This window comes from Columba livia, chromosome 14 (genome assembly GCF_036013475.1).
Source record: "Columba livia isolate bColLiv1 breed racing homer chromosome 14, bColLiv1.pat.W.v2, whole genome shotgun sequence".
Taxonomy (NCBI): domain Eukaryota; kingdom Metazoa; phylum Chordata; class Aves; order Columbiformes; family Columbidae; genus Columba; species Columba livia.
Genome location: NC_088615.1, coordinates 7,177,121 through 7,192,157, shown reverse-complemented (window position 1 = coordinate 7,192,157; position 15,037 = coordinate 7,177,121). Strand labels below are relative to the sequence as shown.

Genomic DNA, 15,037 nt, shown 5'->3' with positions numbered 1-15,037 from the left:
TATAATGAGATTAGTTTGGACTAATTGCTTACAGTAATGGATTAGTATTTTGAAGTGTATGCCTGAACTAATTTGATTACTTGTCTAGCTGAAAAGTAATAATAGTTTATAGCCAGTTTCTTTTCTTGATAATGTTATTAGTAGCCTGCAGCTGTACCGCTCTGTGCCACGTTGCGTTCAGGCCTGGAGCGCTGATGGCTCTGACGGCGGTACAGATCAGAGCTGTCCCAGTCTGTGCCACCAGCTCTGGAGGAGGCATCATGATTCCTAGAGCCCACTCCGAGGCTGCTGGTGTGGGTGAGCCAGAGCATTTTGCCTGTCTGTGGGTCACTTTGTTCTTTCACTGCAAAGTGGTTTGGTCATCAGGCAAAGGGGTCCCTCTCTGCCTCTCAGATCCATGTCCTGCTCCAAAGAGGAGCTTTCTTGACACTGCCTCCAGTGGGAAAGTCCTCAACCCAATGCCCAGCATCTGTGTGATTCAGTGCTTCCCTTCACCACGGCATTCCTCTAAGCACTTGGGAACCCCAGCCAGATGCAGCCACCATCCCGCTCGGTCTCTTTTGCTTCCTTCACAACAGGGATCCCCAACTGCCCATCACCCCCGTACTGCTGACCCAGGGACACCACCCTGTCCTTTCCCACTCAGGGAACAAACCTCTCAACGACCTGATCATGCATCTTGCAGTCAGCTTGAAGAGCATAAGAGTTACCTTCAGCTTCCTCCGGGCATTGAACTTCTTCAGACAGTCCACCGTCTCCTGTCTGTGCATGCATGATGCCACGGTGGCACGGTGCTGGGAGGAGAGAGACCCAGCTCAGAGCCGGCGCCAAGGGGGAAGGGGGTCCCCCAGCCCCCCCTCTCACACACGCACCCATGTGCCATCTCCTGCAGCCAGAACATGGGCCAGAACTGTCTGCAGCAGCAGACAGAATTTTAATAGGCAGCAACAGATCACAGCTCTGGAGTGAGCAGGATCTGCTCTGATGGTGGGGGGGTTGCAGGGAGAACTGGCTGCCCCTTGAATTAACCCCTTGACTGACTGCCCACATTTAGCACGTGCTCAGGGTTTGCAGGTGGTGTGGGGTCCCAGGGTTAAGCCTGTGGACTCCTCCTGCCTTTAGGAGCTGATTCAGAGTGAAAATTGGCAGCTGGAGCAGTGGGGTGCAGTGAGGAGTGAGGGGAGATTTCTGCTGGGGTGTATGGATGGATAAACACAAACCAGCTCCCACCTACCCCAAGAAAAGGTCCCCCCAGTGCAGTGTGACAGCAAGAAACCAGCCTGGCCCAACCAGAGCTGGGAATGTGTGTCCCTCCCACCACCAGCTCCTCCAGGACATGCTGTTTGCATTCACACTCTGGGCTTTTCTCTGCTGTAAAGCCTTGGGGAAAAGGCTGCTCTGAGAGCACTGGGAGGAATCATGCCAGGAACCATCTTCCTGGGCTGGAGAAAAGAGCCGACAGCATGTTTGATAACACCTGCTCCCCAGTGAGATGTTCCCGTCCCGTGAACTCCCACATCTCTAGACCTTCAACCCCAACAAGTAAGTGCCACCAAACTCACTGATATCCAGGGATGCTTCAGAGCCTCTGCTGCTGTGATGCGCTTGGATGGGTTTATGGTCAACATCTTGTTGATGAGATCTTTTGCTTCAGGAGTGACCGTGTCCCACTCAGGGGAGGGGAACTGCAAAAGCAAATAGACCAGGATGAGAGATGGCAGGAAGCAAGGGAAGGAGCAGAAGTCTCTTCGCACTTCGGCTGCTTCTCTTGAAACCCTTTGCTCCTGTCCATGGGACAGGTTGGAGAGACAGCAGCAACTTGAGTTTCCAGATGGAAAACTGGAGAGCAAGCATGGAAAGAGAAAGGTGGAAGGTCAAGGACAAGACCTATCTGTCCTGCAAAGTAGACCTGAAATGTGCCATTGTGTGCACCTGGGCATGACAGCTTGGCTAACCCCTGTGACAAGAGCAGAGGAAAGAAACTTGCTCCCATCTGTCTGAATTTGTCCTGGTTACTCTTCTAGAGCAGCAGTCTCCAAGACAGGGATGGTAGGAGAGGGGGGAGACTGTGAAAGGGGGAAACAAGACAAACCCACTCACATCATAAGCCCCAGCCTTGATCTGCTGGTAGAGTCGGTGCTGGTCTTCATCCCAAAAGGGTGGGTACCCAACCAGCAGGATGTAGAGGATCACGCCTGCTCAGGAGACAAGACATGGGATCAGTGAAAGTTCACTGCTGGAGGTATAAGCAGAACCAACCTGGGAACTGGCCCAACTCAAGCAGAGAAATTGAGAAATTAGGGGAAATGGAGGATTTGCTCCCTGCTTAAAAAGCAGAAGACTCGCTGGTGGGTCCATCTCCATGCTGAGGTGCTCAGTGGCTGGAGAGATATGTGGCTGATCCAGACATATGGGGCTGGCAGCCAACACACACAGCCTCAGGCTGGGTGTCCCAGCAGGGCTGGATGATGCCTCCTCTCCATCACGGGTGGAAGAAGGCTTCCCTATGGCTGCAGCTATGTGGAGCCATCACCTGAGTCCAAGGGCACCACAGGGGACAAGGGCCAGCATCTCCCTTTTCTAGGGGGTCTGGGTGCATAGCAAGGAGGCTGATCCTCCAAAGAAGGGTGCCACTGGACTGGGAAAGAGGATGTTTCTCTGTGGATAGCCCAGGGTACTATGCCACCTCCATCTCAGGTAAACTCTCCTCCCTGACCTCCTCCAGACATGTCTAGTGACTGCAATTCAGAACATGCTGAATGAACAGCCCACCACATCCCACACGGACCAGCCCAAGCTGTATCCGGTACTTTAGCCCCACTTGGACTTACCGCAAGCCCACAGGTCCACAGCTTTGCCATAGGGATCCTTCCGGAGCACCTCGGGGGAGAGGTATCCTGGGGTGCCAGCGAAACCTGGGACAGACAGCCTGTCACACAGTGCCAGCGGGCAGCCCCTGGTGCTGGCCAGGCACCACAAGAGCCGAGAGCCCTGGTCCTGGCACACAGTGACCCAGCAGGACAGGCACCCTCCCCCGAGAAACCTCTATGACGCTCAAGAGCAGAGCAAACTGCAGCTTTCTGCCAGCGGCCAGCAAGAGCAGCCAAATCCCAGGCCTGTGCAGAGGGCTGGGGTGCTCTGCCATACACCTCCAGCACGTGAAAGAGGCTTTCCTCCCCTGTGTTTGACCCCGCCACCAGCTTGTCCAGCTCTCCAGGGCATCCTGATGACTCACCCACTCCCTCTGGAGCTGTTTGCCTGTGCCCTGGATCAATACCAGGCTGTTTCTAGGGGCACAGCTGGAGCCATCAACATCTTCCTCCTCTGTGTTTCCCAGGCTGGTGCTGCTCGGGTGCTCTCATAACCCAGGATTCAGGTCCTGGGAATGTGTGCCCCTCCTGGAGCACCCCCGACCAAACACACCACGTAGGGCTGGAGGATGCCCCACTTTGGACCAGTCCTACTCACCAAACCATGCTTGCTGGTCCCCCTCCACCTCAATGGCAAGGCCAAAGTCAGCCAGCTTGACGGCAGCACCCTTCAGCTTGGATGCCAGCAGCAGGTTCTCAGGCTGCAGGAGGAGATGGGGGTTGGAGAGAGATGAAAGCCCCCCCTGGGCTCTGCTGTTGTGGGGGAGCTATCCAGCACAGCACGGAGGAAGGTCAGGGCTCTAGATACGCTCCCTGACTGGTTTATCCTGCTGCGTGTCATGATGTCCATGAATCCTTAGAGGATCATGAACTACAATGCATGGAGGGTGTTGCTCTCTTCTCCCAGATAACAAGGGATAGCACAAGAGGAAATGGCCTCAAGTTGTGCCATGGAGGTTTAGACTGGATATTGGAAAAAAATTCTTTGTGGAAAGGGTTATCAGTCTTCAGAACAGGCTGCCCAGGGCACTGGTGGAGTCACCATCCCTGAAGGGGTTTAAAAGACACAGACATGAGATTCTTAGGGATATGGTTTAGTGCCAGTGTTAGGTAACCAGTTAGACTCTATGATCTTGAGGGTCTTTTCCAACCAAAATGATTCTGTGATTCTACAAGAACCTCCCTATACCCCCTCCATCATATTGTTTCACCCCGGAGCTGATCTTTGCTCTGGGGCTTTCCAGGAGCTCCTACACGTCACTCCTCCCTGTTGTGTTTCAGCTGCCCTGGAGGACCCTGGGCATCACTCCACAGGGTTTTGCATCATAGATGGAGCCCCCATGTCCTCCTACAGGCCCTTCCCCTGCAGCTCCTACCTTCAGATCCCGGTGGACCACCCCCATCTGGTGGCAATGCAGGACGGCCTCCAGGATCTGCTGGATGCAGTGGCTGTGGGAGAGAGGAGAAAGCTGAGCACAAGTTTCTGGTGAGGCAGAGTTTCCTTAGACACTTCTGCTCAGCTGCATTGCACCCCCCCCTGACCCATCCCCATTGTGCTTCCCACCAGCATCCCCCTCCACCAAAAGCCACTCACACACACAGAGCAGTCATAGCCCAGCAAGACCCCAGCAGAGCTGTTGGATACCCAGTCACAGTGAGCAGGAGCACAGGGGCTATGTTGGAGCCCATGGGGTCCCCACAGAACCAACAATGGGGAGCTGGGGAGTGGTGGTGGACATGCAATGCCAGCCCAGATGTGGTCTGCAAACCCAGGCAGAGCAGATGTGCTCCTCAGACGTAGAGCCAGCCTTCATTTCAGCCCCATGTCCCCAGCTCCGTTAACACGGGTGCCTCTTGTTGTGTCTGTTCGCTTTATATCTAGTTCATTAAACCCCAGCTCTGCTGCATGCGTGAGAGAGGAAGGGAAAAAGACTGAGGCGATGATCACTTCTGCTCCAAAACAGCTGTGTGCAAGGCAGAAGGTCTTTATTTACATGTATTTTATTTTATTTGTATGACACTAATAAGTGGATGGGTTGTAAGTGGATTCAGTGCAGGCAGCCCATTAAATGAGACTGCCTTCTGCCTAGAAATAAGGGATATTTTCATGCAGACAGATATAGCGTGGAGCTTACCATCCCCACTGGATGTCTGCATGGGCTATGCCTCACTCAGAGGGGCAAAGCCAAGAGGCACAGTGATATCTGGAGACTGGAGAGGACCGGATCAACAATATGAGGCTCATGCTGTCTCCCGGCTGAGCTGCAAGGACCTGAAATGGTATCCAGCCCCCTGCCTCTGCTGCAGGGAACCTGGAAAGCGCCAGTGGGAGCCTGAGAGGGAGCAGAGCTCCAGCACATCCTCCCACCCAGCCCATCGTGACTGCTCCTCCTTAGTGCTTTCAAGTGCTAAATACCACAGAAACACTTGAAAATTACTGAAATGCAGCTGCAAGGCAAAAAGGTGAGAACTGCTGAGTGCCTGTGCTATCATGCTCCAGCCTGGGATTCCCTACTGCCAGCCCAGGGACACCTGCTGTCCCCCATCCAGGGACCCACACTGTCCCCCCTCCTTTGCAGGGAGGTCAGGAGCCAGTTGTGCCACCAGCCCGGGGAAAGAGGATGCTGCAAGCGGTGGCCGGCAGCTGCGGGGTTGCAGGGGAGGACTGGCCGTGCCGTAACACACACACTTCTTGGCACAGGAGCTGAATGAGTTAAAAAGAGCTTTTTTCCTTTTGGCACTACACATCTGGTTTATGAGGATGTGCTGTAGAGCAGTTGTAAGACACCGCCCAGCATGCAAGGAGCTTATGCTGCAGAAAGCCAGACATGTAGGACCCTGGGAGGGAGCAGCTCTCGGGAGAAGGAGACAACTGCTGTCCCCTCTGTGGCCTGGCGCGTGTCCCTGCTCACCTGGCATCTGCTTCGCTGTAGTATTCCCTGGCCACAATGTCCTCAAAAAGCTCCCCGCCGGTGACCCTGCAAGAAAACGGGGACAGTCACACTCAGTCATCTCAGCATGGCACGCAAGGGAGCTGGATTGATTTACAGCATGCTCAACCCTGGCAAACCCCCCTTAAATGCTGCTGCACCACGCATGGGGGGAGCATTTGCGGTACAGGGCAGGGGCCTTCCCGCTGCCTGGCTTGGGGGACACAAGCTTGGTTTAAACCCTGCCTAAGAAAGTCTTGGGAGAGGTGGAGGATGGGGGAAGCCTGCGGGGGGCTGCGAGTGCAGGGTGCAGGGTGCATTGCCCCGGGTGGAAGCGTGCAGCTGGCGGTGGGCTCAGAGATACATTTAACCATTACTCACAGGTCAAATATCAGGTAGTGGTGGCCCTCTTCGGAGATGCTATCGTGGAGCCTCACTGCAGCAGAGACACAAGGGTTACGGGGTACACCAGGATCCCACCTCACTCCCCAGGAATGCCTCTGCTCCCCTTTGGGCACAGGCAGGAGCTGGGGAAGGGCAGAGTGGGGCTATTCCTCCTCCCTCCTCCTCTTGCTACTGCTGTTGGCTGGGATAGGGGGGTCCCCACTTGATGGGGGACCCCAGCTGTGGCCCCAGGCTTGGACAGTAGTGTAAGGCTCAAAGGTCATGTCCAAATCAGGGACTGCTTGGGGCTGGTGCCTGGCCGAGGTCCCAGGCAGCTGCTGGGCTATCTTGGGTGCCAGACAGGCTGCGGGTGCCCCCAGCCCAGCCCTCACCCCATCGGGAGAGGTGCCCAGGCGCAGGGAGAGCTCAGCCAGGACGCTGGGCTGCCAGCCCTGGCACCCATGGGACTGTTTTTATTTTCTGCTCGTGACCTTCATTTTCTCCTTGTGAGGTCTCAGGTTGGGGATACCCAGGAATCACCGCGGGATGAGTTTCCCTTGGAGGAAGCGCTTCCCCCGTCTCCTCCCACAGGGCTGGTATCTCACCCCACACATCACTCCAGGGGCACCCTCTCCCCTTGGGCTTGTCTCGCCAGGTACAGCCAGGAGCGAACTCCCACCCTGCAGCTGGGCTGTGGTTATTCAGGCTTAGATCCCTGCTCATGGCTTAGCAGGCACATGTGCAGCCAGGTGACAGGCACAGAAGCAGGTAGGATGTATAAATAAAGACTGGTCCAGCATCCCCTGGCCCACACTGTATATATTTAACCTTTCCTCTCTGCTCACCTGGTTTCAGCCCAATACAACTTTCAACATCTTTGAGATCTTTGGAAGCCAGAGAAGAAAATAAGACATTCAAGTGAATGATTTAGTGTGAATTTTTGTTCCTAGTCCATTTTACCACAGCTAAATCACATGAACCCTGTATGGAAACATCCTCCAGACTTGAGTCTGAGCTGGGGGAGATAACAAGCCTCAGTGTTGAATGCAGACTCTGTGCTGCGTTGCTTTTATCTCCCAGGCCAGCAAACACAACTTAATTGGTCCTACCCCTCCCTCCAAGCTTGGTGAGCAGATCCAGGCGCTGTTGAGGACACGCTGCCAGCAGCATCACGTCACCCTGGCCAGAGCGAGTGGCAGAGGAGGGTTACGGAGCCGGTCAGCATCTTTCCTCTTGGTCTTTGCTGTGGTCTTGTCTACTGACATAATTTTCTCATCTTATTCCCTGGTTACCTTTCCCAGCTGCTGGTCACCATAGACATCCCCTGCACTCCAACACAGCTATCTGGTCCCTGTTTTTCTCCGACACATAATCCCAGCTTTTCTGCCTTCGTCTGCTGGAAGAAACACATTTCCTCCTGTTTTATCTCACCCAAGAGGGATTTGGGGTATTGTGCCTGGAATCCTGCAGGAGCCCAAGTGCTCAGAGGGGGATTGGTGAATTCGGTGTGGACAGGGCTAGCATAACCATAGGCAGATGGTCCGGATACATCCCCTGCTTGGGGGAAGTCCCAATGCCCGTGGCTGCCAGGATCTGAGAAGGTATAAGAAGGAGCAGATGCTCTAAATATAGCCTGGTCCTGAAAGTATCTGTTGCTGACCATAGTCAGGAAGAGCTGTGACAGCCAAACCACTTCAGCTCAGCACCCAGAGCCAAGGCAGAAGCAGGATACAGCTCTGGGACTGAGGGTACCTGGAGCTAAAATTCCAGGACTAAGTGTAACCTAAGTTTCCTCGATAAAGCAAGACTTCCCTGCAAAGACTCACAGCTTTGGGAAATGGCAACTCTCCCTAACCCACCACCTGGTGCCCTGGATGTGCCGTGGGGTCCTGGGGATCCAGACCTGCCCTCGACATGGCTTTTCTGTGCAAAGCACAGGTTCGTTACCCCAAGCTCCCCTGCTGCAGCACATCATTCTCCTGGGGAGCCAGAGGGACCCCACCTCACTGCACAGAAAATGTGAGGAGTCAGAAAAGCCCCTCAGCACCAGGGAGGGTGGAGGAGGATTTTGTGCCTTGTCTTGCCTTGCCCGTGCCAGTGGTGGCTCCTCTTCCTCTCGTTACGGCTGGTCTGCAGCAGCACAGCTCGTTCCAGCTCTCGGCTGGGTAATTAGCCGCTTTGCGCTGCATGCAAGGGAAGCTGCGAGCCCAAATTCCAGGCAGCAGGAGCAGTGGGGGAAGAGGGTGCGGAGTCGGAGGGCGGGGGGGAGGGGGTAGAAAAGTGCCTTCTGGGTATAAATAGCAAATTGGGCTCGTTGGGATCTCATGCTGTTAACCCCTTCCAGCCCTATGCAGCAGGGTTACTCCAAGCCTGCCATCTCTGCAGGTCCCAGCCAAACACTGCCGTGGTGCAGGGATGGGGGGAAAGGTGCGGGGGGGCTGAACCACAGGACAAGGTGTTTCTGTCCCCGGAGACCCCACCAGCCCCACAGGCAGGTGGTGAAGAGCAAAGGGAAGGAGACAGTGGTAAGGAAAATCTGGGGCCAGGCTGGGAGCTCCGTCTGCATGGCCCAGCTACTATTCTGCAAGTCTTTCCGGGGTGGATTCCTCAGTTTTTAGCATTTATTGTGATTCATGCACTTTGCAGCATATTTCCTTCAGGTGTCAGGAATCCCCACGTGTATTTTAGTGCAGAGGAAGGACCCTGGCTGCTGCTCCGACCCAGGGAGGCAGCTCCTGTGTGGGGCAGAAGCGGGGAAAGGATGACAAACAGATGCTGTGGGGTCCGGTGCCCCAGCAATGCAGGGCAGACCTGCCACACCGCCGTGTGCCTGAGGCGGATGGAAGCTGACAGGCTTTTTCCGAACTACCTTATTTATATGTCTGGTCCCGGTGGCCCTGGGTCTGGCACCCTGGATCTGCTTGCAGCAGTTCCTGGGGAGGGACGGATCCAGGACGCTGGGAGCAGTGAGGAGGGCAGGGAGGACCCCAGCCAAAGGGGAAACCTGTCTGTGGGATGTGAGGGCTGCAGAGCTCCTGTCCTACCCCCAAATGCTTTCCGAAAAGCTGCAGGATCCCACCAGGGTTGGCACATCCCAGCGTGCCACAGAGGGGAGAGGGGGTTCATCCCCAGACCAATGACCCGAGGCACTGCCAGACCATCCCCAGGGACCCACAACCCGCACCAGCATCACTCTCAAGAATGGGGTTTGGGATTTTTTTTTTTTACTGCAGTTTTTTTCCCCTCCCTTCTCTCTTTCTCCTTCTGGCCTATTTTTGTCTTTTGCAGGGGCTCAGGAGTTTTCCTGAAACAGCTTTTCCGAAGGAGGCTACTCTCAGATGGACAGTCGGTGGGAAAGTCTTCGCTTCCCCCCGCCATCGCTCCTCCTACACGCCCCGCGCTGCTGCTGCTGCTCTGAGCTGCAGCCGCTTTTTGGAGCATGCAGAGGAATACAGCACCCGAGAGGGGGGAGAGGAGTAAAAATAGTCCCTTGCAGCCTACTGGGGCCCTGCTTCTCCCTGGGGTTAGGTAGGACCGACTTCATCCCCCCGTGCTCAGCGGGGGCCTTTCTACTCACGACCCTGACTGAGGATGTTGCCTCTCATGAGGATGAGGAGGGATGGTGTTGGGTGGGTTGTTGCCAAGTTCCTTCTTCATCTCTGGGGTAGTAACTGGCGTGCAAGGGAAGGACAAACAGCCTGTGCTGCCCTGGGCAGGGCTCAGTCATTGATGGGGACACCCCAGCACTGGCAGGGACACAGGGGGACAGGCGGGCAGTGGAGCTGGGCATGGAGCACTGGCAGATTTGCCCAGCTCCTTGGCTGGCACATGGGGGTGAGCGGAGCATGCTTACCGATGTTGGGGTGCTTCAGGAGGCGGCAGATCCGAGCTTCTCTTTCCAGCTTCTGGTGATCTGAAAGAGGCAACAGCCCTAAATTAGGGTTTGGGGAAGGGAATAAATTGCTCTGTTGAAGGAGCTGCCAGCATGGGAAACCTTCGGGGGACAGAGCCATTAGCAAGGACCAAACTCATCCTTTTTTTTTTTCTGCTAAAGAATAACAGGTCTGGGGACACGTTCAGAATCAGGGTGAGAGGGATGATATCCCAGCACGGATGAAGCCCCCCAGACAAGCCCCCAGGCATTGATGCCATGGACAGTGCTGAGCTTTGGATAATCCCTCACCCTCCTCTCTCTTTCCTCTTTGCTGAACAACCCCTGATCATCTCCCGAATACCCCAGAGCTGCCTGAGTTATCACTGCCAGCAACGCCTGCTCAGTTTTCTCTTGTTCAGCCAAGCACAGGCAAGCAGCAAGGACATTTCTGGCCCTGCGTGGTACAATTTGAACAGTCAAAGATGGTGCCGACCAGTGAGAGATGTCAAGCTGTAATGGGGCTATCTGCTTCACCCTCCCTCTCCATCGCCAGCCATTTCACATCAGGTCTTTGCTCTCCTATATCACAAAACCCTGGCTCTGAAACTTCGCTTCACTGTCTCCAAACAGGCAACACGGGTCCCTCTCCCTGGCTTTTGCCAGGCTCAGGGATGTGAGAAAACAGAGCTCTGGGCAAAGCGAGTTGAGCCAAAAAAGCCTCCACTCTGGGGGAACTCAAAATTAATTTTCAAATAATTTTGTTTCTTTTTTCCTGTCTCTGTGCTTTTCTCCCTCCTCATACCTGACCCAGCCACCCTGCACGGAGCTTCCATGTGTGGAGGCAGAAACCTGGCAGCCGGGAGAAGCGAGGATATAATTAGGGATGCTCGTCTCTCAGCGCTATCGCTGTTACCTTGCAGGTTCACACCCCAGAGTCTCGCTCTGCATCGAACCCAACCTGGGTGTCTCCAACCGCCTAGATGCGAAGGCAACGCAGCCCCCTTCCTGCAGGGGCTGGAGCCTTACCCAGGGCTCAGCATCCCCTGTCCAGCGGCTGCGGGGCTCAGCACCAGTGAGTGACCCCAGGACTCAGGGTGAGTTTTGCAGCCTGTGCTGGGATCCGTGAGCTGAAGGCTGGGACAGCCTTGGTGGTCTCGTTCAGCTCCCCGCAGTGTTTCCCCGATGCTGGGGGAATCTCTCCAGGGTGGGATGAGGTGGCGGGGGGAGGTTGGGGTTTATGCTGTTGCTTTTTGGAACCAAAGTCCCTTGTGGGGTGGAGGAGAGAGACAGGATGGAGGGACAGTGTGACCAGTGGGGCAAGCACTTCTCTGGGGAATGGGAGAGCCGCTTTCTGCCTCTTCTTCTGCCTCTGCCCAGCAGTGATCTCAGATGAGTCACTGTCACTCTCTGCCTCAGTTTCCCCATCTGCAGTCTGGAGGCTGGGTCCAAATGCCTCGTGGGGAAGGCCAGCATCGCTGGTGTCCAGTAAAGTTCACAGGAAAGGGAGGTGAATGTGACCCCCAAGTATGGAGGTCTGCATACCGCTGCCCCATCTCTTCCCTACCACGACCCCCACGGCTTGGTTCTGGCTCCCCAGCTGAGCTGTGGCAGCAGCAGAGCTGTGCAGCCCCCCCGTCCGCTGCCTCCACTTTGTACCTTTGCAATCTGTCGCCACCAAAATGCCTGCGAAGGCAAAGCCCAGCACAGGCGGCTCGGTGGGGAACGCTGGGAGGCTGGTGGGGTTCGATAAGCCAGGGAGGGGGTGGGAGAGCGGCGAAAAACAGGCAAAATGGGAAATGGCTCAGGGGGTTGAAAGGGTGGCAGAGAAGGGATCCCTCCAATGGGGAAGGGGACAGCACTGGAGACCCAGTGGCACCCAGCAGGGACTGGGAAAGATGTTTATCCCTGTGGGGTGAGGGCTGGGGACCCCTGCCCATGGACCTTCAGGGACTTCCCAGTAGTGATGCCCCAGCAGGGCGAGCCCCCCTGCTTTCTGCTGGCCATTGAAGAGCCAAGCTGTGTGGGTGCAGAGGAGCTGCTGTGCCTGAGAGTGTGTGGTTCCTGGGGACACAGCCCTGGGTCACCCCAGCTCTTTCCCTTGGCACACTCCGGAGTGCAAGCACACGGTAGGAAAGGTCCCAGGGAGGGTGGCCATCACTCGCCCCAGTGCCACAGGCTCAGCAAGAGGAAGAGCTGCCTGAAATGAGCCTCTTGCTGGCCATGGAGCAGAGGCAGTGAGTGTGCTGGGCGCTTTGCTCTTCCTAAGCCTATGTAGGTCCCGCTCAGGCAGAGCTTCCCGGCTGGGAACACACAGCAAGGATGGGCTGGGCGCGGGGCAGAGCCCAGGGCTGCAGCTCCAGGTCTGCATTCTCCTCCAAGCACCACGTGAACGCAACCCCTGCATGGGGAACAGGCTGGTGGGGAACCCCCCGATTGTACAGATCTCCAGGACAGAGCTTGCAGGGGCTTTGCACGTGGACAGGATGGCTCTGCCAGAGCAGTGAGGCAGAGAGACAGATGTACAGAAGGACAGGGAGATGTCTCTGAGGCAGAGAGACCCTGACAAGTTTTGGGGGTGGCTGCTGTGGGTCAGAGCATCCTCCCACCCACATGGCACGTCTACCTCACAGCGCAGTGCCGCAGGGGACAGCAAGCCATGACCACGGCCCCTCTCCTGCCCCACAAATCCAGCTGCTGCTGGGACCCAAACCCTATTTCTCCTCCAAAAATGACAGTTTTTCTCCTGCTGGCTACCCATGTCAGCAGCCACCAAGATGTCTGAAGAGACCCTGGCGATGTTTCGCAGCTCCTCTCACCTTCCCCCTGACCCCTCCCTGTCCTTCCTTCGCATGTGACAAAGCTGGTGGCACATTCCGGTGGAGATGTGTCTCTCTGGGGATTGCTCCCAGCCTGGGGAAGTGCTGCCCCCCATGCCACCACTGCAGACATGGGGTTTTCAAGACTGTTAGCAAAAGCAGCTGGTGATTTCAACCAGCAGGGAAAGGAAAATCACCCCGGCGAGGTCTCTCCAGGGGACAGACGGACACACAGCTGCTGCAGGGACGGGGACGGTGCAAACCCCAGAAGAGGATGGTGAGGGACAAACTGCTGAAGCAGGAGAGTGGAGGAGGAAGCAGGGGGAGGGTGGCTCAATCTGCTCCTGCAGGCAGCCCTGAGAAGCTGCAGGCGTTGGCTGCCCCCCCGCTGCCAGCTGCACTGAACCGCCTGCCCGGCTGCCCAGGAGCCTTCGGCCTTGGAGGACGGGGATGGTCCACATTCCCAAAGAGGGGCAGGAGCTGGTGTTGGGGGGGCTCAGTGTCAACGCTGAGCTGCTTCAGCAGCACTGCAGGAGGGAGACAGCAAAGCAGTGGTTTAATTTGAGGTCAGAAAGGAGTTTTGTCACTATTTTCTGCATTTCATTTTTGCCTTTGGAGGTGAGCAATGGCATCAGGGATTGAAACAGAGGGAGGGAGTTAATTAAACCCTCCCGGCAGGGTGCTTGCTCCCGGCACCCATTCTGCACTTCCCAGCCAGGAGGAGCTGGGGACACGGCAGCTGCTGTCTCAACCTCTCCATCCTCCTTCTCACAGCTCCTCTTACAGATGCCGGGGGGCAGAGGGGTCCCTGCCTTGGGGCAAGGGCTGGCTGAAGCTTTTTTGTGCCTCAGCTTTGCCCAGCCAGGACAGACCTGCCAGCGTCTCTTCTGCAGCAAAGCAGCCAGCGTGCTCCACCGGAGCGAATAATTAGATGGCAGCAAGGGGTGAGAGCCCATCTCCAGAGAAAAACAAAATTAGCCCCCCACCCAAAGGACCTTCCCATTTTGCTGATGTAGGTACATGAGTAAGGAAACCCATAGCCCCTGGAAATGGGGATGGGGGTCAGCGGGGGCCTTCTCAGGGAGGTGAGGCTCCCGAAATAGCTGTGCTACCCAATGCCCAAAGCTGGCAGTAGTTAGAATTGCTGCAAGGCCATAACCATGGTTTTGCTGTGATGTGGCGTGCAGGGTGGTAGTGGGGTCTCAGGGAGAAACGTGGGGTCCTACAGCTCCCTGGGCAGATCGGGGTCTGGGAGCCCCCTAGAGCCCTGGTGCACCCCCAGGATCGGACAGGATGGGGTGAACAGCCACCAAGATGTCACCTCAGGATGCTCACTCCATCCACCAAGGAGCTCAGTGTGTACTGCAGTGGAAACCAGGTGGGATTAAGGGGGTTCCCCACCGCACATCAAACACCCCTCATATTGCAACACATTAAAGGCATTGTCCTAGTGCTGTGCAGAGACAATGAATTCCCCACTCTGCAAACCCCGCTCACCCAACAAAAACGCACCCAGCATTACCTCGAGCAGACAGCTTCTTGGTGTTGATGATCTTGGCCGCATACTCTTGTCCTGCCAACACCTTCACGCATCTCCGGACGATGGAGAAAGCACCCCTGGAAAGAGAAGAAGCCAGAAGGAGAGGTGAAGGGCTCGGTTCAAGCAAGGGCACTGCTCAGCCCTGACATGCCTGCGGGGAAAGGGACCCGGACTCAAGGGATGCTGGGGACAGGCACAGGTACACCTGGGGATGAATGCAGGATTGACCTCTCTGTGCTCCCCTGGGACACTCTGGGCATTGCGTAACCTTTCCTCCTCTCCCTCCCCAGCTCTGCCCTGCCTGCCCCCTGGGAGAGACAGGACAGTGATTTCCCAGGGTATCAGCTCCCAAGGGACACCAGGCTGGCTGCAGCTGCCATGCAGCACTCAGCCGCTTCACTTTGGTCCATGTGCGTCTCTTTGCACACTCTAGAGTTTGCAGTCACAGAAACACTTTACAGAAGCAGGTGCAAGCACCAGCTGTGGGAGCAGGTGAGCAGTGCAAGTTCCCCCCCAGCTGCAAACTTGTCACACAAGCAGGGACAGCCCAGGGGACTCTGCAGAAAAGGCTCACTGGAGCCAACTGGATGGGGACTCATGCTGCTGTGGCTTGCACACGTGTG

At 56.1% G+C, this 15,037-nt stretch overlaps 1 protein-coding gene across 4 annotated transcripts in view; it reads right to left on the bottom strand.

The window, feature by feature from the left end:
• Positions 1-15,037, bottom strand: part of CAMK2A (calcium/calmodulin dependent protein kinase II alpha) — a 32,943-nt gene that overhangs the window by 12,627 nt on the left and 5,279 nt on the right. For all 4 annotated transcript variants that reach the window (XM_005503395.4, XM_013367361.3, XM_005503396.4 and 1 more), the window contains exons 2-11: positions 14,397-14,491; positions 10,038-10,097; positions 6,182-6,236; positions 5,783-5,848; positions 4,247-4,319; positions 3,469-3,571; positions 2,832-2,915; positions 2,101-2,195; positions 1,563-1,685; positions 711-794 (exon numbers count right to left, since the gene is read on the bottom strand). In XM_005503395.4, coding sequence (XP_005503452.1) covers positions 711-794; positions 1,563-1,685; positions 2,101-2,195; positions 2,832-2,915; positions 3,469-3,571; positions 4,247-4,319; positions 5,783-5,848; positions 6,182-6,236; positions 10,038-10,097; positions 14,397-14,491 — 838 coding nt within the window. The remainder of the gene's footprint in view (positions 1-710; positions 795-1,562; positions 1,686-2,100; positions 2,196-2,831; positions 2,916-3,468; positions 3,572-4,246; positions 4,320-5,782; positions 5,849-6,181; positions 6,237-10,037; positions 10,098-14,396; positions 14,492-15,037) is intronic.